This window comes from Squalius cephalus (assembly GCF_949319135.1).
Source record: "Squalius cephalus genome assembly, chromosome: 13".
NCBI classification, from domain to species: Eukaryota; Metazoa; Chordata; class Actinopteri; order Cypriniformes; family Leuciscidae; genus Squalius; species Squalius cephalus.
In genome coordinates, this window is record NC_137134.1 from 26843065 (window position 1) to 26869373 (window position 26309).

At 37.9% G+C, this 26309-nt stretch overlaps 1 protein-coding gene and 1 long non-coding RNA gene across 2 annotated transcripts; one reads left to right on the forward strand and one right to left on the reverse strand.

Moving 5' to 3' along the window:
- The first annotated feature begins 3973 nt into the window (after positions 1 to 3973).
- On the forward strand, positions 3974 to 8229 carry LOC307169800. The gene is made up of 3 exons (XR_013823209.1): positions 3974 to 4118; positions 7599 to 7919; positions 8113 to 8229. It is a non-coding gene; the product is annotated as an uncharacterized lncRNA (long non-coding RNA).
- Positions 8230 to 15344: 7115 nt separating this feature from the next.
- Positions 15345 to 20241, reverse strand: LOC307169786 (uncharacterized protein). Its single transcript, XM_079890606.1, has 4 exons — positions 20144 to 20241; positions 17427 to 17741; positions 17098 to 17205; positions 15345 to 16178 (listed from the first exon to the last, which is right to left on the reverse strand). The coding sequence occupies exons 1-4, from the start codon at positions 20190 to 20192 to the stop codon at positions 15964 to 15966; spliced, it is 687 nt and encodes a 228-aa protein (XP_079746732.1). The 5' UTR covers positions 20193 to 20241; the 3' UTR covers positions 15345 to 15963.
- Positions 20242 to 26309: the final 6068 nt, after the last annotated feature.

Below are 26309 nucleotides of genomic sequence, written 5' to 3' on the forward strand. Positions count from 1 at the left end.
TAACACGTGCAGGTAACGTTAACTTGTTGGAGAAAAATAGTAGGCTTACTCTGCATTGGTAATGTTAAAATGTCACGGTCTACAAATTATAAAAACTAACTACTTTAAACAATAAACATAACAAAAATAACACGCATACTTACAAGATCGAAGTAGAAATTTGAAGGTTTTCAGAGTGTCGCTCGCCCGTTGCTCTCCGACAGCTGCCTAGTGTAAAATAAAATTGAAAATGGAGGAAATGTGTATCGCGAGATCTGGCTAAAGTGATCTAGTCGCGCAATGCCAGTAGTCCCAGTAGTCATGTCTCAGTAGTGTTTCGATTGTGCCATCTAGCGGTTGAGAAATGCAATTGCATTTGATTTAATTTGAAATGATAGACAGCCATATCGTAGATTATGTATGAATGTTATGTTTATGTGTGACAGCAAACATTAAGCTGTGTGAGCGAAAACATTTTTAAGACTAATATTCTTATACTATATCGTTGGTCTGAATCAGGGCTATAGCCAAGCCGTAGACTAGATTGCCTTCATTTCGCCAGGTGGGCTAAAGCAGACCGCAGCCCGTCCAATTCAGAGCTAAATCGTGATTACAGATCGACCATGTCTTGAAATGACACATTGAACCTTGTAGATATCATTACCAATGCGAACATGATGCAATATCAACCATTTCATGCACTGCCTGGCAAAAAACTACAATTAATCAGTTTTGACTAAAAGTGGGCTACAATAGCCGGGTCTGAATATGAGCTAAATCGTGGCTACGCATAGCCTACACATATAACATGTAAAATAAAGCAAACCAAACAACTTGTAATCACAGAAGACTTTGCTTACATGATGGAATATCATACATCTCACAAGTTATTTTGGAAAAAAATACATTTATCCAGATTAAATGTTATTTGGGCTAAAAGTGGGTTACGCATAGCCGGGTCTGAATACGAGCTAAATCGTGGCTACGCACAGCCTATAACATGTAGCCTAAAATAAAGTAAGCCAAACAACTTGTAATCACGGTAGACTTTGCTTACATGATGGATCATACATCTATCAAGTTATTTTGGAAAAAAAAATACATTTATCCAGATTAAATGTTATTTGGGCTAAAAGTGGGTTACGCATAGCCGGGTCTGAATACGAGCTAAATCGTGGCTACGCACAGCCTACACATATAACATGTAAAATAAAGCAAACCAAACAACTTGTAATCACAGTAGACTTTGCTTACATGATGGAATATCATACATCTCACAAGTTATTTTGGAAAAAAATACATTTATCCAGATTAAATGTTATTTGGGCTAAAAGTGGGTTACACATAGCCGGACTATAGGGGAGACCGGGGACGGTTGTAACACTTTTTTCTTCAGCACCTAAAACAACCTTTTTTTTTTAGCTACACGTCTGAAACTTTTAGGCAAAGTACCCATATTTGTCTACTACAAATGGCAACAATTTACATTTCTTCAAATATATCAAAGACTTTGTGAGATGATCATGAATACAAGGTGGTCCTTTGTTACAACCTACCCCACTACTGGGGTAGGTTGTAACACATACTGGGGTAAGTTGTAACAGACAAAATGCACAAAAACTAATGGTTTTTATTAACAACATTTTTATTTTAAATCAATAAAATATGTGTGAATATGGGGAATGTATGTGCATATTTTGTGTTCTTCTCATCCCAGGTTTGTGGATGCTGTATGTTGAATTCCACCGCGAGTTGATAGGCAAACTGCATCTTGATTTAAGATTTTTTTTATATTTGGACTGGAAACAAGACAAAAATACTATTTAAGAAATTTTTTTTTTTGCAGTGTATGTGTTGGTATTTATTTAACTTTGACCTGATTTTAAATATGTTATTTATCATTTACAAATTAAATTGAGTTTGCATAAAAGGTCCAATAAAAATTAAGGTCACTTTCAAAACACGTGTTACAACCTACCCCGCCACTGTCACTATTGTTTAACTAGCTGTATTAGCATGGTGCTTTGAAATTAGTAGGAGGTTGATACACCATTCTTTACTATAGAAACTACAGTTTGACCTGATATAACTCATACAACATTATCTACAACGGTAGAAGTACTAAACAAAATATTATTTTGTTATGTTTTTCACTTTTTTTTACTTTTTTACCTAAAATTGTGATTTTCTGCGGTAGCTTCAGGAGAGATTGCAACACAGACTTGAAAACCTCCGTGTGCGATCGTAAAGAAAGCCTGAGGAAACTGAAACTGCCACATAACTCCTATCTTATTCCTGATTGGTGGAATTGGTAGTGTTACAACTAACCCCGTGTTACAACCGTCCCCGGTCTCCCCTATCGGGTCTATATTTAACCCAGACGTTGAAAAGACGGCTATTGCTTGCTGGGTTTAGACGTCTATTTGACGCAAAATTGCTTGCTGGGTAATGTCAAGCCCTGAAAGTCAGTATAAAAAAAGACACGTTTTTCGGACCGGAGGACCGCGTCACACGAATTCACAAATCATGAATAACGAAATGAGATGATATTTGCATGTCTACGTCACCGCACGGCGGGACCGTAGCCAAAATAATAAAGAATATCAAACCGCAAAACTATCTTTACTCCGGTCTGAAACCGTTGCTCAAATAACAATTTGACATGAAAGATTAATCTGTGTGGGGGGCGGCAACACTGGTCTTGCAACCCTCAGCAAGTGCAGTTGCTGAGAGTCGGTCCGTCAGTTTACAGGCAAGCGACTGTTGTAGGCTACTCGTCTTAATAGAGATGAATTTACTGCGTCCTTTTTAAGCGTCTTCCAATGTTTGATTCTCAGGTGGTGTAACGGCTCTCTGTTAGAATTAAGTGTTTTTTTTTTGTTGTTGTTGTGAGATATATCCACGCTTGTCAATTAGTTGTAGTTAACTCTCCAGCGAATATCTCCAAAAAACATGCAGAGAATGCTGCTCTCCCTTTTCTTATTATTCGCGGAAGGTAAGTCTTTCGGTTTTATTTTTAGGCATCATCTCTGCGTCGAATGCATGGGAACTGAGTCTGACACTGTAACAGCGTTTCACATTTATAAAATAATGTGACAAAAAACATATATGATCCATGGTAAATTGCATCTCAATAGGTCGCCATCGAATGCTGGAAATTGTGTAAAATTTTAACATTTTTAAAACTGTTGGAGTTTAGAGTTTAGGCTATTCACGCTTTTAGGGCGGCTCTGGAGTGACGAACACAATATTTACTGAAACTGAACAATAAATATTTTCCACTGATCATGTTTATTAGGAATCAGCCACAGCACGCAGAGAACCTTGCTTTTCTTTTTCTTATTTATTCTTATTGATTGTAAGTGGGTTCCTTTCAATTTCCCTTTTCAACATCAGCAGTGCGACAAATGCATGGGCAGGGCTAGGCTACTGACACTGAAAAAACAATTCCGAATAATAACCGTTTTAATATGTGCTCCATGGTAAATCAAATCTGAATCAGTCGCCGTTGACATCTGCTGGATAATTAGGTAAAATATTCACATTCACGAACACATCCAAATCCCGTGGTCACCGCAGCGAGATAAACAATTATAATGCTTAATGTGGCTTAATGCACTATCAGTTCCTTGTACATTATTCTTATTTTTTGGAATACATTTTAATCTTAAATTTCAAATTTTTCCCCATTCACAATGTACAGTAACATCTGTAGCCTATCACACAATGTTTTCAGTTGAGTCTGTTTACTAGTGTGGGATCAGTGAGTTCTGAATATCTGTAAACTGTTGCTTTATGCTTTGCAGGAGTGTCTGGTGCAGATGAAACAGTGTCCATGTCAGTGATGGAGGGAGATCCTGTCACTCTACACACTGATCTTTCTGAAATACAGAATGATGATACCATACTGTGGATGTTTGGACCAAAGGGCTTTGTCATATCTCAAATAACGAGAAAGAATGATTTGACTTCATTTTTTGTCACTGATGATGATGTGCGATTTAGAGGCAGATTACAGGTGGATCAAAACACTGGATCTCTCACCATCAGAAACACCAGAATCACACACTCAGGACAATATAAACTCTCCATCTCTAGAAAAAAGACTACAACAAAGATATTTAGTGTTACTGTCTTTGGTGAGTATCTCTAGTCCTGTTTAGCCCTTTCACACGTAAGTTTAAAATATTCTGGCTGACCCCCCAGCCAGGGTTGCCAGGTGCCAGCGAGGTTTTCCAGCCCAAAACCTCGTCAAAAACCGCGAGAATGCACAAAAAAACGCCCAATTTTTTGTGTGGCTTGTTTCTTGTTTAAACACATTGAAATCATTAACAAGCTTTAAAATGACCCATTTTTCGACTTTGCCTATCCGATTTTAGAAACAATATTCAATTAAATGAACGCAAAAGTAGGCTACACTGACTTCAGTCAGACTATTCTAGGCCTACTATTAAACTATAAGCTTATACGGAAAATAATGCAATCAACTTAGGCTATCAATGAGTCTGTTTATTGTCACTAAAAGTCGCTTGGAACAAAAGCATTCAGTAACATAAAAACATCGAGTAGATATGGACATAAAAAATAACCCACTTTAACATTTCAGTTATTTCAAATGGCAACATGAAACATGCATATTAGGGCTGGGAGAAAAAATCGATTCACCTAGATATCGCGTTTTTTTTTATTATTTTTTATTATTTTAAAATCGATTTTTTTTTTTATTACAGAATATTACAGATATTAATTCAAATTAAATTGCTTTATTTTTGCCCTTGCTTATAGATGAGGTTGACAGAAGTTAGCCACTTTCGATTCAATAGAGGATGAAATGTGTCATTACAGAGCTGCACGATTCATCTTTAAAAGTCTGTGATCTCGATTCAAACACCCACGCGATCTTATTCCATTTCGTTTGTCTATTAAACCTTTGACAAAATCATATTCAAATCTGTGTTGGCGCTGCCGCTGACCAAGAAAGAGTGTCATGAACAGGTCATGAACCGCATTGAGAGCTACCTAAGTTTGAAAACCCCGCCATCTACTATGTTGTTTGAGGGGCGGGCGGTGCCGGCGTGCGTCACTTTAAGGTAGTGGGAGGGAGTGTCTGTTGTGAGCAGGGGGGTAATCGAGCTCTCGATTTCCGTACCACCCCCGGCGGCCGCCATTGGCTAACAAGCCTTCACCTGCTGTTAGCATCCCATTGACTCCCATTCATTTTGGCGTCACTTTGACAGCGAATAACTTTACATCTGAGGCGTTTAAAGACTCCATTTGTCCATTATTTATTTCTAAAGAAACACGTCAATGTATAAAATGCTCCATTACCTTGTATCTTACGTTATGGCCACGTAGAAGCAGTTTTTGTAAAAACAGGCTAACGATTGCGTCATAACCACGCGACTCTCTGGAAATTACCGTATAGACAGGAGGAGAAGCTCGCAGTCAATCGGGGGGACGTGGAGGCATAAAGTCCGATAAAGTCAAGGGAGAAGCCCATAGAGAGTCATAAAGTTGCTCCTGCTCCTAGCTCATGGACAGCTCCTACTCACGCTCTCCGTCTCTGCAAGTTTCGGAAGGGAATGATTCAGATTTCTCTTGGCACAGCTACTAGAAGACTTACAACTGTCAGACAGGCTGCTCACGTCACATCCACGTCGTCAAGCTCAGTTTGAGTCTGCGCAGTTCGCTCGGCAATCAGGAAATGAGTGCTTCTAATTTGCTTCACTTTTCTCCGTTGAAACCTATGGGGTCGCTGTGTCCAGTTTATATACTGTCTATGGTTGTGAGGTTAGGGGGCACGTCAGCCAGAGTTGTAGTGTGTGTGTGTGTGTTTGTGTGCGCGTGCGCGCGCGTGCATGTGTGTGAGTGACATAGACAGTATATAAACTGGACACAGCGACCCCATAGGTTTCAACGGAGAAAAGTGAAGCAAATTAGAAGCACTCATTTCCTGATTGCCGAGCGAACTGCGCAGACTCAAACTGAGCTTGACGACGTGGATGTGACGTGAGCAGCCTGTCTGACAGTTGTAAGTCTTCTAGTAGCTGTGCCAAGAGAAATCTGAATCATTCCCTTCCGAAACTTGCAGAGACGGAGAGCGTGAGTAGGAGCTGTCCATGAGCTAGGAGCAGGAGAAACTTTACGATTCTCTATGGGCTTCTCCCTTGACTTTATCGGACTTTATGCCTCCACGTCCCCCCGATTGACTGCGAGCTTCTCCTCCTGTCTCTACGGTAATTTCCAGAGAGTCGCGTGGTTATGACGCAATCGTTAGCCTGTTTTTACAAAAACTGCTTCTACGGGGCCATAATGTAAGATACAAGGTAATGGAGCATTTTATACATTGTCGTGTTTCTTTAGAAATAAATAATGGACAAATGGAGTCTTTAAACGCCTCAGATGTAAAGTTATTCGCTGTCAAAGTGACGCCAAAATGAATGGGAGTCAATGGGATGCTAACAGCAGGTGAAGGCTTGTTAGCCAATGGCGGAAATCGAGAGCTCGATTACCCCCCTGGTGAGTGAGTGAGACTGCCTGCTGAACATTGGGTCGCAGGAATAAGGATCTGAAGTGCCGGTGTTTCGGCAACAAAAAACCCGCCGAACTGACCCGAAACCAGCCCAATTTTTATCCACCCGCCCAAACCCATTTTTGCCCGCAAAATAGATTGGTAAACCGCCCAATCTGGCAACCCTGCCCCCAGCGTGAGTTTTTCAATGCGACCGTTATTTAGAATGTGTCACTTTATGGTTTCCATGGTGACGCGTCATTGCTTGTCACGTGACACACCGCAGCAACAACAGAGCTGAATGAATGATGATCTGCCTTTATGTCATTTTTCCTTTTTTATTCAAAATATTCACAAATTTGTTAGATATGGCATGAAATATCTGATATTCCGATTGTCAAATATATGCAAGTGCAAGTGTTTTGTTGTTTAAACACCTTTATAACGATCGCGTTAGTTGAGCTGTATGCGCGATGGGCGCCGCCATGTTAGTTTGTGCCGCAGACGCAGTTCAGAGAATCGGATCTGTTGGATTTACAACACGTGAATTCATCCACTTCTCCCGAAATACATAAAAGTAAGTGGCAGGTGATCTGGGAGAAGAATAGAGTAAACTTTAAAGTTACTTACACAATGCGTATCTGATATGAATAAAACTAATTAATGGAAATTATTATTATTGCCTCTTCCTTTGACATCAGTGTGTATTTTACAAACTCTAATGTATTGTTTTTTTAGTACTTATATGTCTGAAACCTAAAATAAACATTTTGTGGTTGAAAACACTGAAAAGTTGTGATTTATGACAGCTCTGAGCGCGCCTGTCTCTGGCTCAGCGCCAGCCAACGCGCGAAAGCACATTTGAATTTAGCAGTTGATCACGTCATGCACTGACCGTTCTAATCACACCGGTGTGCCAGGGACCAGCCTAGACTGATCACACCGGTGTGATCGTACGTGCGAAAGGGTTAAATGACTGTTAGGTCATTGTAAGTCTAATAAAATGCATACCAGGTGAAGTCTGTGGTAGAAATATCCAAGTTGAAATGTCCCACTTCTGACCTGAGCGCATTCTGCTCAATCACGTCTGATCAGGTTTCTTTTCCAGGTGTGGTTAATGAGACGGATGGAGTGAAGACAGTGTCAGTGATGGAGGGAGAAAATGTCACTCTAAACACTGATACTGATATACACCCAGATGATCTGATCGTGTGGAGGTTTGGAGATAAAGGCATTCTCCTGGCTAAAATTGATGTAGGAACTAACAAGACCTCATTAAATTACGCTGATGAGAGATTCAGAGACCGACTGGAAGTGGATCAAACTGGATCTCTGACCATCACAAACACCAGAACCGAACACAGTGGACTTTATGAACTACAGATCAGAGGCCGTGAGAGCTCACAGCGATTCCTTCTTTCTGTCAATGGTGAGTCTTTATAGAGAGGACATACAGTATGATTAAACCAGATGCTCGGATTAAAATTAAACTCTTGGACATGACATTTGTATCTGTGTTCTTGTCATGTTATTCAAATACACTAAATTATCCAATACACTAAACTTTCGTATTCTATTTTGACACTCATTTACTCACACCAATGAACTTTTTTTTTTTTTAGCTGTTCCCGATCCAGGTCTGTCTCCAGGTGAAATAGCAGGAATAGCTTTTGCTGTTCTGCTGGTTCTGGTTGTAGTTGTGATTTACTATCACTGCACGATCTCTAAGCTAAAAAAAGAAGTGGGTAAGTATTACAATTTGCATAAGCTAGATAAAAACAATAAGCTTTTTGATGCAACAGTAGTCTAAAGGTGAAGTATGATGTTTCAAAATTCTGATCAGAAACCATTTTGAATATGCCGTTCAATTTTTTTAAATTTTTTTTTATGTTTCTCCCCCAAGAGTTGAAGAATTAGTTCAGTGTTACAGTTGTGAAAACAACTATGATGAGAATGTGTTTTTTGTGGGGTTTGTATTGTATGTAGGCTAAACGTTCATATGCAGATATTTAAAGAACTAACTTTATAACAGCATTTCTGCAATTTAAGTGTGTGTATTGATGCATTTATGCCACCTATGCAGCATATGATCTCATGAACACATTTCTGTCCATTTCTATGTGCTCCTGTGAAGTGAAAAATGTGTCAAAGAAGGAGGGACATTCACTAACTCTACCCACTAATGTTACTGAACTAAATAAAGATGACAAGATACAATGGTGTTATGAAGATGAAAACAATATCATAGCTGAAATCAATAAAGAGACTAAAGAGACCTCTACATATGATGGTGCTGATGGGAGATTCAGAAACAAACTGACACTGAATCATCAGACTGGAGATCTCACAATCAATAACATCAGAACCCTTCACGCTGGACTCTATAGACTCAAGATCAGGAGCAAAATGAGAACCAAACACAACAGATTCATTGTTACGGTGCAAGGTGAGTCATTAAATGTGTTAATGATAATGTACACACATTTTCAAAGTCCAAATTACTTTTATTAAGTGCCACGTTACAATAAAAACGCAAGATTTCAAGAATAAATTTGCAACATCAAGTGAATAAATTCAAAATGTTGTGAGAATAAAGTTGTAAAAGTCGGAGATAAAAGAAGTAATGTTGCATAAAAGGTAGTAAAATGGGTGTGATTATGAATCATAGATAACGCCAAAGAAGGGTAACAATTTAATCTAAAAATGTATCTGACATTAAAACTGCAAACTAAATTCATTTACATCTTTTTTGTCCTCTGTATTTCTCTGTTTCTGCGTGCTGCTGTGACATGAAGTGAGGGCATTACCAGGCAAGGTGGGAGAAGATGTCACTCTCAAGGCAGATGTTGAAATCCAGCCAGATGATATGATGCTGTGGACGTATGGAGCTGAATACTGCCTCGTTGCTAGAGCTGTTTCAAAAACAGCTGTTCCTGAGCCATTCAGAGACAGACTGGACCTGGATGAGAAGACTGGAAATTTGACCATCTCAAACATCAGACCTACAGACTCTGGACATTATAATCTGCAGATCATCAATAGCAAACATACTATATGCAGGAGATTCAATGTGACGGTCACTGGTGAGTAGAACTATATTTATTTTAACTAGGCTATACATGTATTTATGCAGCAGTTCCAGTCCTTGAATCTAATTGGTTAAGCAGCATTCCAAGAGTTCCTAGCAAAAGTTATTGTAATAAAAAAGAAAGAAAGAAAGAAACATTCACTACTGGTCTCAGACTTTTGGATCCCACTTAATATCAGATAAAATCTAAATTTGTGATTGTAGAGTTTGTTGTTATTGTACACATTTATAAAAAAATAACAAGTATAACAAGATGGAAAAAAAAATGTTAAGACAAACTTTGATGTTTGCTTGAGAAAGCCTGAACAGAAAGTTTGAAGGTTTTCAGTTTGAAGTAGTTTGAAGTTTAAAGTTGTTTTATAACTAATTAGAAGGTTTTGAAGTCAATACAGACTTTTAGAAAATAGATAGATAGCCTAGATGATAGATAGATAGATTACATAGAATGGAAGCTAAGGGGCAGAATTGTAGTCATTTAAAGGAGAACTCGGCAACTCTAGCGAACTCTAGTCACTTCTTCGCTGATTTTCCCTTTTGTTGTCACATGTTTTCCCCACGAGCTCCCCCTACAGCTGTGGGGGGGCGTATATTTCACAACACAGTCGTAAAAAACTCACTTGCGGCGGCCTCCTCCCCCTCTCTACCGCTGCTCATGTGCGTTTGTTGTGATCGGAGCAAGCCAACTGTATCGTGTGGAGCTATGTCGACCGAGGTGGGTAATCTGGTAATACATCATACATGCGTGTGTGTTTATGTTGAATTGCCGTAAAGCAATTCGTGTTTCGCGCTCGCTCTCGTTCTCGTTCTCGCCTCTCACGAGACTTCCAATTTCTATCTTACCGGGACGGTAGTGAACAAGTTGCAAGGTTGGTTTTCCGCCTGGGAACGCTGGGGGGAGCTGGAAAAGTCACCAATATCACCAGAACAGGTTGTTTAACCATCCAAATGATTTCTAGACAGTTTTATTAAGTTAAAAAAGTTGCCAAGTTCTCCTTTAAATATCATAAAATAATAGCTTAAATATCATTTCAGTCTGTTGACTTTCTCAAGCCAGCATAATTATTCTTCAGTAACTATTCTAAGTAAGGGAAAATATACAGTCAGCCGGTCATTATAGCAAAATAAACCCCAACAGGAAGAGCTTACATTCACATATGACAATCATAAAAATGAACAAACATCTGTATTACTACAATAAACAATTAATGTTCAAGAAATATGATCTGGAGTTCCCAGAGACCAGATTTTACAGTCGGTTAATGTCTTCTTTAAGAACATCTGTAACATCATATATGTAGATCCATAGCAACACTGTTTCTGTATTTCTTCATATTTATGGTTTCTGCAGGAAATCAAGAGAATGCAGAGGCAACTCTTTGACTCAAGAGGAAAAACATGGAGTGCACGAGCTGAAGGAGATGAGTTCAGTTATTTGCTTTTATGAAATCTTAATGAGTTTTGCTCTTATGAAAGTCAGAAATGAACCCATGTGTGATGTTGAGCTGTTCAACTTGTGTGCCTTAGCTTTGGTGGTAATAGAATAATAGGGTTCAGATAAATAAGATGTGTTTCCCTTAGGAACAAAAAATGTATGGGAATACTGCTAAATATAATGCGATATGTTACATAATACATTTCCATATATGGGAAACTAGTGCTTATATTTTCAATATACTGCAATATATGCATTGACCACGTATGGCTATATATTAATACATATAAAATATTTATAAATTAAGATAAAAAAGTATTACATGTAATATTAACAAATGAAGACAACAATAGCATTACATGTAATATTTACAAAGTTGTATCCTTTATTTGTACATATATTGCACATGCATGTTCCCATATAAATGTGAATGCATGTTCACACATATACACACACATTCACGGAATGAGTTACAACAGATTTCTAGTTCCCAGCATGCTTTGCTACTGACTGTAAAAGGTGAACAAATGTTAAAATGAAGTGTTATTTAATGTGTTTTGCTCAATATTAATATGGGGAGAGGTCTGTTAGTGTTTAATGTTCTATTATTTTAAAATTTAAAAGGGTTTCTAGTGTGTTTGAGTTTTTGGGGTTACCATTGTGCTGAAGAGTAGAGCCTGTGGTCCTGTTGACGATTGGCCGAAGACCATTAAAGCTAAATTATATATTTAAAAGTAAAGTCTGTGTAAATGGTAATGGTAAATGGACTGCATTTATATAGTGCTTTCACAGACCTATCATGGCCACCAAAGCGCTTTACATATAGCCTCACATTCACCTAATCACTCACTCATTCATACACCGACGGCGGTGTACTCCTCAGCACCATGATAGTCTCTTGGCTAAATACTTTAGGGCATGCAGGTGTGCTTGTGCTATTGTTAACTAGCTTGAAAAAAAAAGAAACTTTTAGGCTAATGTAAATAATTTAAAAAAATAAGATTTATATTACATTACATATTTATGTTATCTCTGCAATATATTACATATGCAGTACCATATCTCATCATATATGCATCTATATATTATGAAGTGTATTACTGAATATAAGATTACATACATTATGATATGTTAGTAAATATATTGTCACATATCTTTCAATATATGAAAAGTGGCAATTCCTTATGTATTATTCAATATATTTAACACAATATATTATTCTGTACCATTTAATATATTGATCATTCAAATATAGGGATTATATTTGTTCTTTTCATAAGGGTTACCACAGCAGTGTTTCTGGATCAATGTAATGTTTGATGTTTAGCTTTGTTTCTGAAAGCCAAAATCTTTTTAACAATCCTCATGTATAGAGGCACATAGTTCAAAACATCTGGGGTGCGTTTCGTCGTTACCAACATAATTAAATGAGACTCTAGCCGACTATAGTTGGCTAACAATGCTTTTGAGAAACGCACCCCTGATCTGTTCAATTCGGTTCTTGTTGGAGAATTTCCCTAGTCTCATGTAAAAGTCTGAATGCTGAAAATAGGTCCCAAGGATAAGAGAATGGAAAAGTACCCACAAATCTGTATATGCAGGTGTTGGGATGCACTGGAAGAAGAACATGTTATATAAGATGTTTTTGAGAGGTTCCACCAATAGAAGAAGGTCTAGGGGGAGATGTTTTTAATGGTGGTGGCAAGGCCACAAGGAGTGACAAAGAAGAACAGATAGATATGAGGGTGCCCATTGGGCACCTAGAGATAAGAAAAAGGTATTAGACATGAACACTGGCCATGGTATCCTGAAATGACCAGCTGGCTTCTCACTTTGTTGTTTGTACAATAAAGTTAATTCTTCTGACCTGGAGCTTCGACTCTGAGAAATTTCTTTGAGACCTGAACCAAGGACTTTGAATTTGCTACAACATTCTCTAGTGGGCAAACTTTTGCTTCTGATTGATCTAATGATCTAATTTCAGTTAAAAAATGTGTAATGTAATTTGAAATGTGTTGCCGTCCCTTCAGGAAAAGGGTTTGGAAACGCTGGTCAAAGGAATCCTAAGCCACGTTTCCACCGCAGGAACTAGGGACTTTGGGGTGGTACTCTGTGTGTTTCCACAGCAGGAACCAGGGTCTAAATGAAGTTTCGGGTAAATATGTCCCCCTCCGAAAGCCCCTGCTAGTGGGAAAGTACTTTTTCAAAGTTCAGGAACTTTCAGGGGTGGGACTTGGGCACTGAGCATGCTGATTGGTTGAGTACATGCCGCATTTTGATTGGTTGACTCCACAAAAATTAAACCAATGTACCGACGACGAGGTTCAGGCTTTATAAAGCTTAAATTCAGAGGAAATCCAGCAGGAATTGTCAAGTAGCGAGCAGTCCTAGGTCACCGGACTAATTTGCCTAATCTTCACGGTACATTAGATTGCGGTGGAAACGCCGACAGCAACAGGTCTGGGGGAAAAAGTTCCTGGGACAAATTGTTTAGAGGAATTTCGCTGGTAACACGGCTCAAGTGACATTCCGTGACAGAATGTGTGTAACTGAAAACCCTCTAAAAGAGACACTATTGAAGAATATCGATAACTGCAAAAAAGATGCATGAGCAGAGATGTTGCATTTTACCCCTCATTTTGTTTCAACGCCTTTTCATACAGATCTTGTTAAAATTTCAACGTTGATTTATAAGTATAAACTTTTTACATTGATTTAGCATTGAATGTTGTTTCAATGTTTTTTCTTTATGTCAGTACCTCTTGACAACCCTTGTTGCATCTTAGAAATCTCTCTCAGGTGGAAGGATGCTGTTTTATAAGTAGGCCTGCTAGAAATTAGACCTTTAAACCAGTTCAGCCAGATCCTTATCCGAGGATGAGGACATGAAAACATCCATCAAGAGACAGATTGTCCTCTAAAATCTCACATTTGGCAGTTTTAGGACCAATAATCTGTTTTTGTTTTTTTCTGAATTAAGCACTGGGAAATTACTAGTCATCAAGCTCTGGATATCATCTTTGCGGTCCATTAGTTCAGGGAATAGTTCGACATCTTGGGGCCTTTGAGGAACTATAAAGCTGATATAATGTGAAAGCTGGCGGCATGTCTCCAGATCATTGCATTACTTGGTTCAATAAAGTGAGAATGGATGTGCTTTGTCTGATCACTTATCTTGTAAGATGGCTGTCTATTATCGGTGTATTGCTCTTTAACCAGCGCTGGTATGACAGAAGAGACCTGTCCATTTAAAGGACATGTAGAAGGGAAGAGTTCGGGCTGATCACCTGAGCTTTTCAAAGCATGTTTGTGATCAGGATTGTGAAGGACTGCTTGCTTTTTAATCAATGCATGTTCTAAATGCTTTTATAAATAATATAGAGAGGGAGGGGGATTAATGATCTAAAGATCGAATTTGAATTAGCAACCTCTGCATGTGTTTGTGGCGTCAAAAAAACTATGATTATTTAATAAACTGCTTATTCTGACCATCATTTTGTCTCCTTTTTCCTGCTCTTCCACTGTCTCTGTCTGCATATTTTGGCTGGCAAAAGAATTAACAAGGTGTTTATGTTTGGTTATAAGATTTTATTTATTTTATTTATTTATTTTTAAACAGCTGCTGTATGAAGTGGATTATGCCAGTGTTCAAACTTTCTGTCATGATGTTGCAATCACAGTAAGTATGTCTTATTTTACTGTTTTTATTTAGTAAGTGGTTCTTAGTTATTTTGTCGTCAAAGCATGATTTATTCACACTATTGTTCATAACATATTCAACAACCAGTAAAGACAAAAACAGCATTTTATCTTAATTAGTAGGTTAAAGTCCAAATGAAATCAAAATTGACCCTATTTACTTTGTTAGCGCATATTACTTTACTAGTCTTGTGGTGAACAATTAATCCGTGCAAGTTAAAACACAGAAAAAAATTGTTTGCCTTGTTAATCTTTAATCAAAGTCTGAAAAGTTACTTCCGGTCTGGAATGGCATCCCTTCTCTGATGACGTAGATTTGAGGACTTGGTTTGGGAAACACTTAACCACTCCCCTCAAACCATTAGTCTGTAATGAGCGAGAGATGGAGAGGAGGAGCGCTAGAGTAAAACCCTGCCCTCTGTTCAATACGTCACAACACTGGAGAAAAGTCGTTTGCAACTTCCGGTTCACACGAACTTTAAATATTTTATAGAATTTGAGTCGTCTAGATCCACTTGTCCAGTGGTCCACACTCTGGTCTAGATCTATACAGTATTTGCACAGATTAACCGAGACATAAACATAAAGTCTCAATCCAAAAAAAACATTAACAGTGACATAAGGATCTTGTCTGCTATTCAGTATAGTGTAGTACTGTAATGATGAACAGTTCAGATGTTTCTCCTAATACAAATGACACTGCCGGAGCTCCACATATAATAGACTCTCATTGAACTACAACATGCACTGACCCGATGTAAAAACAGAGTGTGTTTGCATATTCAGTCATAAGGGGGAGCCAAAGCAGCAAATTCTGCATTATAATAATTGCTGTTGGAAAAGAATGGGAGTTTGCTTAAATCTTTAAATAAATTTTAAAATTAAATAAATAAATTAAATTTAAATCTTCTAATTAAATCTTTTTAATTAGACTTGTTTCCTTAAAGTAGATTGAATTAAAACCGTCTTGGACATGTAGAATGTGAAGTATGAGGTTTCTTTCCCCTATTGATCTTAATTCCTCTACAAGCTGGACTCTTTTACAAACAGTTTCACTTCGCCTCACAAACTGAGCTGATAGTGTATCACGTGCATTCAGTGAATCACATGTCCACACACAACTGTTTGAACTATGTTGTTTTGTGACGTTATAAATGTGGACAGGAGAACGCTGAAAAACAATCTGTTGATAAATAGCTGTGCTAGGAACAGGAATTGTGCCGAGAATCAATGTAAGTTTGTTTTATTTCTGCTTTATACATATCTGGAACTAAACCTTCTGCTCAATTCACAATGTTGGTCTGATTTGACTCCAGAGACAGTGATGTCTCTAGTCTCTTCTTCTCTGATCAGCTCACTTCTTGTAGATCTGATGTCATAAACCAGCACAGCAACAGTAGCCACGCCCACCAGAGCAGAGAGAGCCAATCGGATCACAGCTTCAGTAAAACCACAACAGTGGATGTGGCCTGAAAAAAAAAGATGATGGTTTTGTGGGTTATTGGGAGATCAACCATCTATTGGGAAGGCAATGAATCCACAAGCTTTACTGTGTGTGTGTGTGTGTGTGTGTGTGTGTGTGTGTGTGTGTCTGCATGCTCACTTTCCCTGCTCAGCCAAATAACATTAGCTAGGGTTGTTTAATATCTGCAATTCTAATGGATTCAGCCCTCTCTTTAGTCTCAGTTCTCCTAGAAATGTAAGTGATTATGTGATTCTTTATCCATGATCTTTTTCTCATTGACTAGCCTAATGTTTTATAGAGCAGACCCAACACGGCTCTCAGACATGGGATTCATTTCTCTGTCGCTCCTCTGCGGTCTGTTCTCAATTCCTGTAAACTCACACACACAAACAAACAACTACGCTTTACCCCCAATATCCATTAACCATAAACCATAAACCCCAGGGAATGCATGAGCTGATCAAATGTAAACCCTGAATGCAATGTAAGTCATTTTGGATAAAAGCATTTTCCAAATGCATAAATGCAATGTAAATGTTGCAGTTTAATTGTGTTATACAGTCGATTATAGGGTATTCACCAGATGTAATATGATAATATGTACTGCATCAATGCAATGTATATGTATTAGGTTTTAACTTCGATCAGGTGAAACCAGTCCTACTGAACCGCTCCTATTGGGATTTGAACCGTGGTCTACGGCATGGGAGGCAAAAGACCGCAGCCTAGCATCAATCGCTAGTGTGCTTCTTGAGATCGGGGGAGTGAGGTTTACCTGCACAGCTCTTACTAGCTCCATTACACAGGCCACTATGAACTAACAGTGGATTTCAGAGTGAAAAACTAATATCACACTGATTTACCTGAACACATCTAACAGAGTTCTGCTCTGTAAATAAACACTAATATCATCAGTGATGTACCTGAACTTGGCTCATAGAGTTCAGTAATGTTGGCATCCTCAGTCTGGTTGACGGTTGAATTGATCACAGCCCAGCTGGACGTCACACAGTTTGAGCTTGATGATCTTTCTGATGATGAAGAATATTGTGGAGTCACTGATAATGATAGATAACTGTGATGTCAGTCTCATCACACACTTCTGGTCTTAATTAAAGCAGCCAATATCATAAAATGTGGATGTAAGGAATATTAAAAATAATAGAAAGCAAACATTTAAAAACATTACAATGACAAAGATATATTTCAAATTAAGAATGGTCAGTAAATTACGCCATAATGGTCAACTCACCATTGACAGTAACATTGAAACTCTTGTATTTGGTCTCTCCACTGACAATTGTTAGTTGATAAAGTCCAGTGTCATTGGTTTTGGTGTTTGTGATGGTCAGAGATCCGGTTTGATCCAGTTTCAGTCTGTCTCTGAATCTCTCATCAGGACCATCATACGTAGAGCTAGTTTGTGTGAGTTTGTTGACTTCAGCGATTCTTGTGCTCCCAAACGTCCACTGTATCATCAAATATTGCTGTGTTTCAGTAACATCAGTGTTTAGAGTGACAGAATCTCCCTCCATCACTGACACTGACTTCACTGCATCTGTCACATCTGGAAAACAAACAGAAATATATTTTTGTCACTCACAATACAAAAGTTGCAAAATAAAAGAAGAAACAAACAGACCAACATAAAGATTGTGGCTTGTGACACAAAAATGACACAATTTGGCTGTTCAGTATAATTTAAGGGGGTGATGAACTGAGAAATCAAATTTGCTTTGAGCTTTTGACATATAAGAGGTCATCATACTATAAGAATATCCTGTAAGTTTCAGAACTGAAAACTTACTTGTTAGTCCAATAAAAGCTTTTATTGACACCAGGCACAGCGAACAATGAGTTTTTCAAAGTGGGGATCTATGACGTTGTAAGGCCCGATATATTGGTCCAATCTGCCGGTCCGCCAATACACGGGGAAGGTTATCACGTGCTCTGTCCTCACTCATGCAGAGTATTGGTTGGTTAAATTTACAATACATTTAGTTATGTATTCTCTCGTTTATTTCATCTGACTCCATAAATGAAAAGGTTTTAATAATATCTGTGCCTCACTAAAAGTGAGCGAATGTTTGACTATTCCTTTTAACCATTAAATGAACAACGTCAAGATCATTTAGAATAATCACATGTAACAATTTATTATGTCAGGTAAATGTATCATGCCAATTTCATAATCAATTCAAAGATAATCGATACAAAACATCAAATTCTCTGGAATAAAGGAAAGAGATGCATACCCAACATTAAGCAATACATGAGGCTGAGAGCTCTCACTCCCAGCCTCACGGACCGATCTGAAGTACAGAAAAGGCCCCGATCTCCCTGCTGTACTCCCTTAAATAGCCAGACCTCTTTCACATGTAAACATGTGCTAACAATAGTAAATTTGCATTCGGAGGTACACTGTAGCACCTCTTGGGGGGGTGTGACCATTTGCTTGAGAGACCAACCCCTCCTTGTATGCTAGTTATCCATAAACCTTCAAAAACCTTATTACCTTGTGTTTTACTTATTCTGAGATGAGAGAATTGTACCAGTCGCACTGTGACATTTTAAACAATACCAAACATGAAAATACTCTGTGATAATCATTCCCATTAAACTATACATTTTCTTGGGTGAAATCAGGTTATCACCTGAGCATGAGAGAGAGGGGGTGAAGGGAGAGGGAAGGAGATGTAGATTAGATGACTCGGGGGTGAGACTTTCGTCTCGATGGTGCATGAGAGCCAGTTCAAATGCTAATCTCCAGAGAGGTCCTTTTGTTCTCTCAGGGCCTGGTCACTCTCAAAACAGACTGTCTGGAATTTCCTAATTTATCAATTCTTACAACGTCAAAGGGTATCATCAAACACCGCCTCCGCAGAAGAAGATCAATGCCTACTTCAACACTGCCTGTTTAGCCCCGCCCACCGATTCGCACATTACATGAAACTCATTATAATATGCAAAACTGTTATCCAATCAAAGCAGTGGGCATTTACTTCCAAGTCTTCAATGCGGCACACCCATAAAAACCGAGCGTTTCAGGAGCTAGGCTCAAAACCAGGGTAGAAACTATAGCCGATTATTATTCATTTTGATGTTTTTGAATGTAAAAACCAAGCGAACGTCATAAGCTGACCTCAGACAACAATACATGACCCCTTTAAACAAAACTGTTATTGAAATATTGAATAAATTAGAGAAAAAGTGAGAAAATACTCCGACACACACATAAATAAACTTCTGGACAGCATCTGATAATCAAGGGCCCCTCGGCGTTGGCCCCAATTCAAAATACATCACTATGTACAATAAATATCTTATTTATCCAGGTCTACTGGTGATAATATAATATAATAAGAGCATTTGCAATACTGCAGAAGTGTCAAGCTGTTTTGGATGGTTCTGAAATTATTTGTTCCTCATTAATGGACACAAGCAATTCTTCTTTTTGAGTGTCACGTGATATTTCTTGAGCACTAATTTTTGTGTACTAACAGAAGTGAAACAATAAAACACTCATCTGTGGATCAGCTGATTTAATGTTATTCAGTTTACATGTTATATTTACTGATTGGACCATGGACTAATTTAATTTGCATGAGAAAATAAAACATTATGTTAAGAAATTTTATAAAGCACCTTAAGATAAATTAATGTTGAAAACATGTTATATATTATAACATTGATTTAAATTTTGTTCTAAGTTGTGAATTTTATAAGATAAACTTTGTTTTGGTCACCTACATTTATAGAAGGCCTAGTATTCCTTCAGCAAAATTACACATCAGGCTCCTAAACTAATAAATAAAATTGCTTTTGTAAAGATATTAAAATGATGAGAAACTGAAAACCCTTTTTTTTATTATTATTGGAACAACAGTAAAACAATCCTGACTGATTTTTAAACGGATGCTTAGTATCTAAAAGTACAAGAAGTGAAGTCATAAAACATTAATAACTTACCAACCAGACGACACAAGCACACACAGAACAAAACAAAAGCGTTAACCATATTCCCTAGCCGTTTGTCAAACACTCTTACAACTCTCCCTTTCACTTTTGTCTTCAGTGCCCAGAGAGTTCGCTAGCAGGCGTTCCCATTGCCGGTTGCGTAACGTAATGATTGACATAAGTGGATGTCATGCTATGTTGTTGACATCGAAAATGATGATAGATGAATGAATGTGTTACATGATAAGCAAAGTTTTGTCACCATTCTTTTAAAGGGTCATGAGACCCTAAACTAAATTTTAACAGAGGTATGTGTGTCTAAAACATAAGTGAAGACAATGCCTAGTGTGGTGGTTACAAAAAAATTAAGAAACAGATAAGAAAAAAAAAAAGAGTGTCATCAGAATATGTTGTTGTCGTTGAAAAAGAAATTGAATGTCATTAATGCATATATGATTTTGGATGATTGATATTCCTTGCCTATGGACGGTCGATCATTTGATTGCTTTTGCCTTGGGACTTGTTCACCTGCTGGGGGAGTGGGTGCGCTGCTCAGACAATACAGAGACTCAGAAGATGTTGCAGCAGCTCTGTCTTTATCGACCGATATATCTCCCCTTACCAGGCGGTGAGGGTAGCATCTGTTATTTAAAGGTCAGAAGTTATTTAAAGATTATTTATCTGTTATTTAAAGATCTTTCTGAAGTTTTATTTTAGGTTTTGATGTCCTTAAGAATATATATTTGCTGTATAAGTACCAAAAACACAAATCTGATCACACAAATCATCAACATTTGGGTAAATTTTTGAAAGTCTACATTTTGTGTAGTAGGCACAGTGGAGGACTTTAAGTTGAATAAGGCTGAGGCATGCACAAGAGGTTGATCCATTTACTCTATTAAGAGCCTCATCCCAAATTTCGTCAGGTATTTTCACTTCCTATTTCCACATATTTCCACATTTTTAAAAAATATCTTTGGTCACATGCACCTACTGTGTTCTAGTGCCATCCATCATTTTTAATTAACGTTTTACCTGCAGTGTTATAGTGCCATCCATCATTTTTAATTAACATTTTCAGTACCATCTTATCAACTACCTATACACATCTTCTCTCTGAGCTTGTTAGGTACTTTTCCATCCTCACAGACCCCTTGACCTAATTTAACCTGATTTATCCTGATTTAACCTTGTTTCTGACTGAGACACAGCAATACAGATTTTTACATGAGGCAAAGGAAAATCTCCAACAAAGATTATTTTGATGATGACTTTTACTCCTATGCTGTAGAAAAGATGGAGGAGTAGACAGTCAGACATTGGTAATAATAAGAAATGTTTCTTGAGCATCAAAGAGACTTCTTTCAAAAACATTAAGACAATTAAATACTTTTTTTAGCTACCAGTGTACATGAATCCAACAAATTTTTGTAAATAAGTGAAATTATTTTGAAGGTGGGATTATGTGTCATGTATTGTGAAAAGAACTGTGTTTTGTCCTGTGTTTGACATTTCCTTTTTGACTGCTTAAAATGTATTGATATTCTGCAGTTTTATGAATGTAGGCTAATGGTTGATATTTCATAATACTTGTATAAGCTAAACAACCAATGACTCTACATTCATTTTGTCAAATGCTAACGTTTTGTTTATGATTTTATGTATGTTTTTAACAATGTGTGCAGTGAAGGACAGCACATAAAGTGTTAATTTAACACGTTTACACATCTTTGTGCTAACCTTTCTGACATATTTACTTTGTTAAAGGGGTCATATAATGCCTTTTTTGTACAAGCTAATATGATTCTTTAGGGTTAAAATTAAAAGTTTGTAATATACTTTAATTAAAAATTCTCATTAGTATTGTAAGAAAACACTCATTTTACCTGGTCAAAAACAGCTCTGTTTTCAGCACGCCGTTTAAGTACATGTGTCTTTAAATGATAATGAGCTTTGCTCACCCCGCCTCTCTGTTCTGTGCGTACACCGTTTGTAACACAATAAAGCCCAATTTATACTTCTGCTTCGAACTTACGTCGTAGCTACGTCGTAGGCTGTGTGTAGCACGTGTACCCTTCGGCGTACCCTGACGTGCACCTCTCCAAAAATGTAACAACGCGTCAACTCTACGCGGACGCAAGCGCTGTGATTGGTCTGCTAGGACCGCTCCCTCGGGTTTCACATGCTCCCTCTGCGCGCGTCAACGCGGACAACGACGCAGAAGTATAAATGAAAACCAACGCGTTGCCTACAGCATAGAGGCTCCGGCGTAGGTCCGACGCAGAAGTATAAATCAGCCTTAACACAATAACCATAACGCGTTGTTCATTATAAACGTGGGATTATGAATTATATTGAGAACGTTGTACATAGAAAACATGCCGTAATGTACCCTGAGTGTAAACCTTAGCCGTATTCAGGGTCGGCGCCACGAGGGGGCCCCAGGGGGCCTGGCCCGGCCACCCAGGTTACTGTGCCCCCTCACCTCTGGTCAGCACACCACCCTGCCTCGGAGCACGATTTCATCCATTGAGACTCAGCAACAGGCACGGTGACGGTTCCACTGTGCCCTCTTATTCCTGACATATAATTAACTACATATCGTCGCTGTCACCTGTCGGGCGGAAACCTCATATGTCCAAATTTGGTCAATTTCATATTTTTTCACAAATCGATGCTACTGGTCAGTCCCCACGTGGTACTGTTATTTTTACAAATTATTAACCAATCTAAAGTGTTGAAAATAGCTTGAGAGCAAATCTCTTAACTCCATTGGACAATTCAACTGTCTGAGAATCCTCGTAACTCCACCTCTTCTTCACTCGCGGCGGGCGGGAGCCTCGCGGCATTTTGTCTCCTCAGGATTGAAAGTAACAACGATTAAGAAGTCCTCGTCGAGCAACACGTAAAGCAAGCCTTAACTCTGATTTTATCTGTGTTAAACTATGATATCAGTTATTGATGTATTTTAAATGTCTACTTATTAGGCTACTAGACTTATTATTACTAGGCTTATTATACGTGTGCATTGAAGTTTTAAAATGTAGCCTATCTAATATAATACTTGAATTGAATTAAATGTTTTGGATACCAGCATTAAATTATTGTTTTTTTTATTATTTTACTGACTCGAAGTTGGCACTGTGCATGTAAAATACCCCAAGTAGCAAGGTTTTTATTTATGTGATTAATGATGAGCGACACCTGCGCGACGCACCGGTCTCGTATCTCTCACGGAGGAGCGGAAGCATAAAGGGGGAGCGACGACAGTGAAGAGCGAGAGAGGACAGGCCTGAACTTGTGTTGTGTTTTGTTTTATTGTACAGCAGTCGTCCGTGTAGGGCTGCTGTCATTTACTTTAGTTTTGTATTAGTTTTATTTTTATCATTAAAATGTGTCATGAATGTTCGCCGGTTCCCGCCTCCTTCCCATAACATCTGAACTTCGTTACAGCATGTGTTATATATAAAGATTAATTAGTATTTTGGCAAATGATGTGGGTATGTTCGAATGTACTTTTACAACACTTGTTTAGAGCACGTAAAACTGCGCAGCGTTATCACAGCAATGAATTCGACAAATACAGTAACATCTATAACCAATTTAGTATTAAACCTTACTTTTCTTGCGGTTAATACATTTTAATGAAATAAAAGCATGTCATTAAACTCAACATTTATAAAAATAGAACTTTACCTCATCAATGAACATGATTTTTCGATTCCCGTCTGACTGATTTCCACGGTGGAGTTGAAAACGACAGTTCCCATCATTCCACGCTCCTTCACATCGTCATCAAGCTACGCAATTGTTGTTGTTGTTTGGAATGTAGCGCCCTCTAGCGGGAGAAAATATTGCATATTGTACCTTTAAACTGCCGTTGATTTTGATTATTATATGTAGTGGGTATAGGATAAGTAACTTACTGGGGATTCCTGAAACTAGTGTTGGAGAATTTCCCTAGTCTCATGTAAAACTCTGAATGCTTTTCACAAGGATCGGATAAGAGAATGGAAAAGTACCCACAAATCTGTAGATGCAGGTGTTGGGATGCACTGGAAGAAAAACATGTTATATAAGATGTTTTTGAGATGTTCCACCAATAGAAGAAGGTCTAGGGGGAGATGGCAAGGCAAGGCCACAATGAGTGACAAAGAAGAGGATATAGATATGAGGGTGCCCGAGGGTGACATCTAGAGATAAGAAAAAAGTATAAGACATAAGGACTTGGAATGGTAACTTTAGATGTCCAGATGTCCAGATGGCCAGCTGGCGTCTCACTTTGTTGCTTGTCAATAAAGTTAATTCTTCTGACCTGGAACTTCGACTCTGAGAGCTTTTTTGAGGCCTGAACCAAAAAGGACTTTGAGTTTGCCACAACACTAGTTTGAGGGGTCTTAACACGCACAGCCCTAAGGGTTCTCTGATCCACAGGAATATTCATATGAGAACCAGCAGTGGCCAGAATCCTGAGGAAAAAAGCACAGACACAAAGAAAAAGGGAAATAAGGCTTCATCAAAACAGCTGTTAAATGATGCCTAAATAAAAAAAAATTTTACACAGAAATAAATGACATAATTTATGCAATAGTGCACTGAAAAACCCAACAAGTTAACTCAACTCAAACCGATTGAGGAAACTGATTGCGGCAAACCATTTAAGTTTAAAAATAAATACATATGAGTATTGTGAACTTATATATATTGAGTCATCAATAAGTTCACAATACTCATATGTATTTATTTTTAAACTTAAATGGTTTGCCGCAATCAGTTTCCTCAATCGGTTTGAGTTGAGTTAACTTGTTGGGTTTTTCAGTGAAGGATTCCATGATGGAGGGTCATGATGGACTATAAATGCACGTGTAAAAGACGTCGCCAGGTGACGTCCTCTCACCCGATACACTATATTGAACTACACGTAGCTAAAAGTCAAAATAACAATTATACATGCAACCCCAGAGAACTGTAGACATGTACAAATGTATCTGAATGCATTTTTAGGAAATGTTCTGTGTTACATATTTTTACAGATTTATGCCGTCATACCGCGACTATTTTTGGCCAGGGACACGACGTTGCCGTCGGACCAGTGTTTGCTGGGTAGTTTTCTCTACTCACTTTCAAAATTAATTGTGTGAGCTTTAGCTTGTGTGAGATGGCCTCTTCTGGTAAGACCCTGTTTACTCCTTGCATTAAAATATACGCCACATGGTTTCGGGGGCAACATTACAGTAGATATTAGAAATATGTGAACTTGTTTGTTTTTTAGGGTGTGAACACACAAAAGACACATTAATAGGCATAAGTATATATATCTATGTATGTAAATCTCTCTCTCTCTCTCTCTAAGTAAAGAGTTGAACTGCACACTCACCCAAATATTTTGATTATTTCCAACGTCATACATGATAAAACTCATTAAAATCTTTTATATGGTTTGAATGTGGATTCTGGTTTGAGCTGTTTCTTATAAATGAGATGATCTAATTTATGATTTACTTTATATAAATTCACAACATTTCACTCAGTCTCCTGTATATAAAAACCTATGGTGAATATAACTATTCTACAGTAGGTCATATCATAACTTGCCATCTGATCCAACTATGTATTATTATTCACACAAACAAATAGTCTCTAGGCTGATTGAAGAGAGTGAAGCCCAACTGAACGTATACAGATAGTAATCCGTATGCAGATCTGTAACACCCATATGGTAACACTTTAGAATACTGTATCTTACTTACTGCATAACTTATCAGGAATTATTGAAGTATAATAGGTAATTCTTCATTAACTACTTCTTCACTATTGTTAACTACTAAGGAAGTTGTGTTAACTAATCAGTATGTAATATAATTTTATTGTTGTGATAAGTAACAGTTAGTTAATCAATAACTAATTAATTCTGCCATACCTCCCTATGAGCTATTATTAATTATCTACTAATTAAGGTTCAAGAAAAATAACCAAGAAGTAACTAACATATGCCGATATGGTGCATTTCTTCAGCGAAATAAAGGTTTGTGTACGTTTTAATGAATCTATAAAATCATTATGTAGTGTGCTGTAAATCATGTTATTTTATGCAAGGCAACATACAAGGACACAATGTCAGTTAGCTAGCTAACGAGTCTGTCTTTTTTGCGTGATGGAAACGCCTGATTCCTTGCAT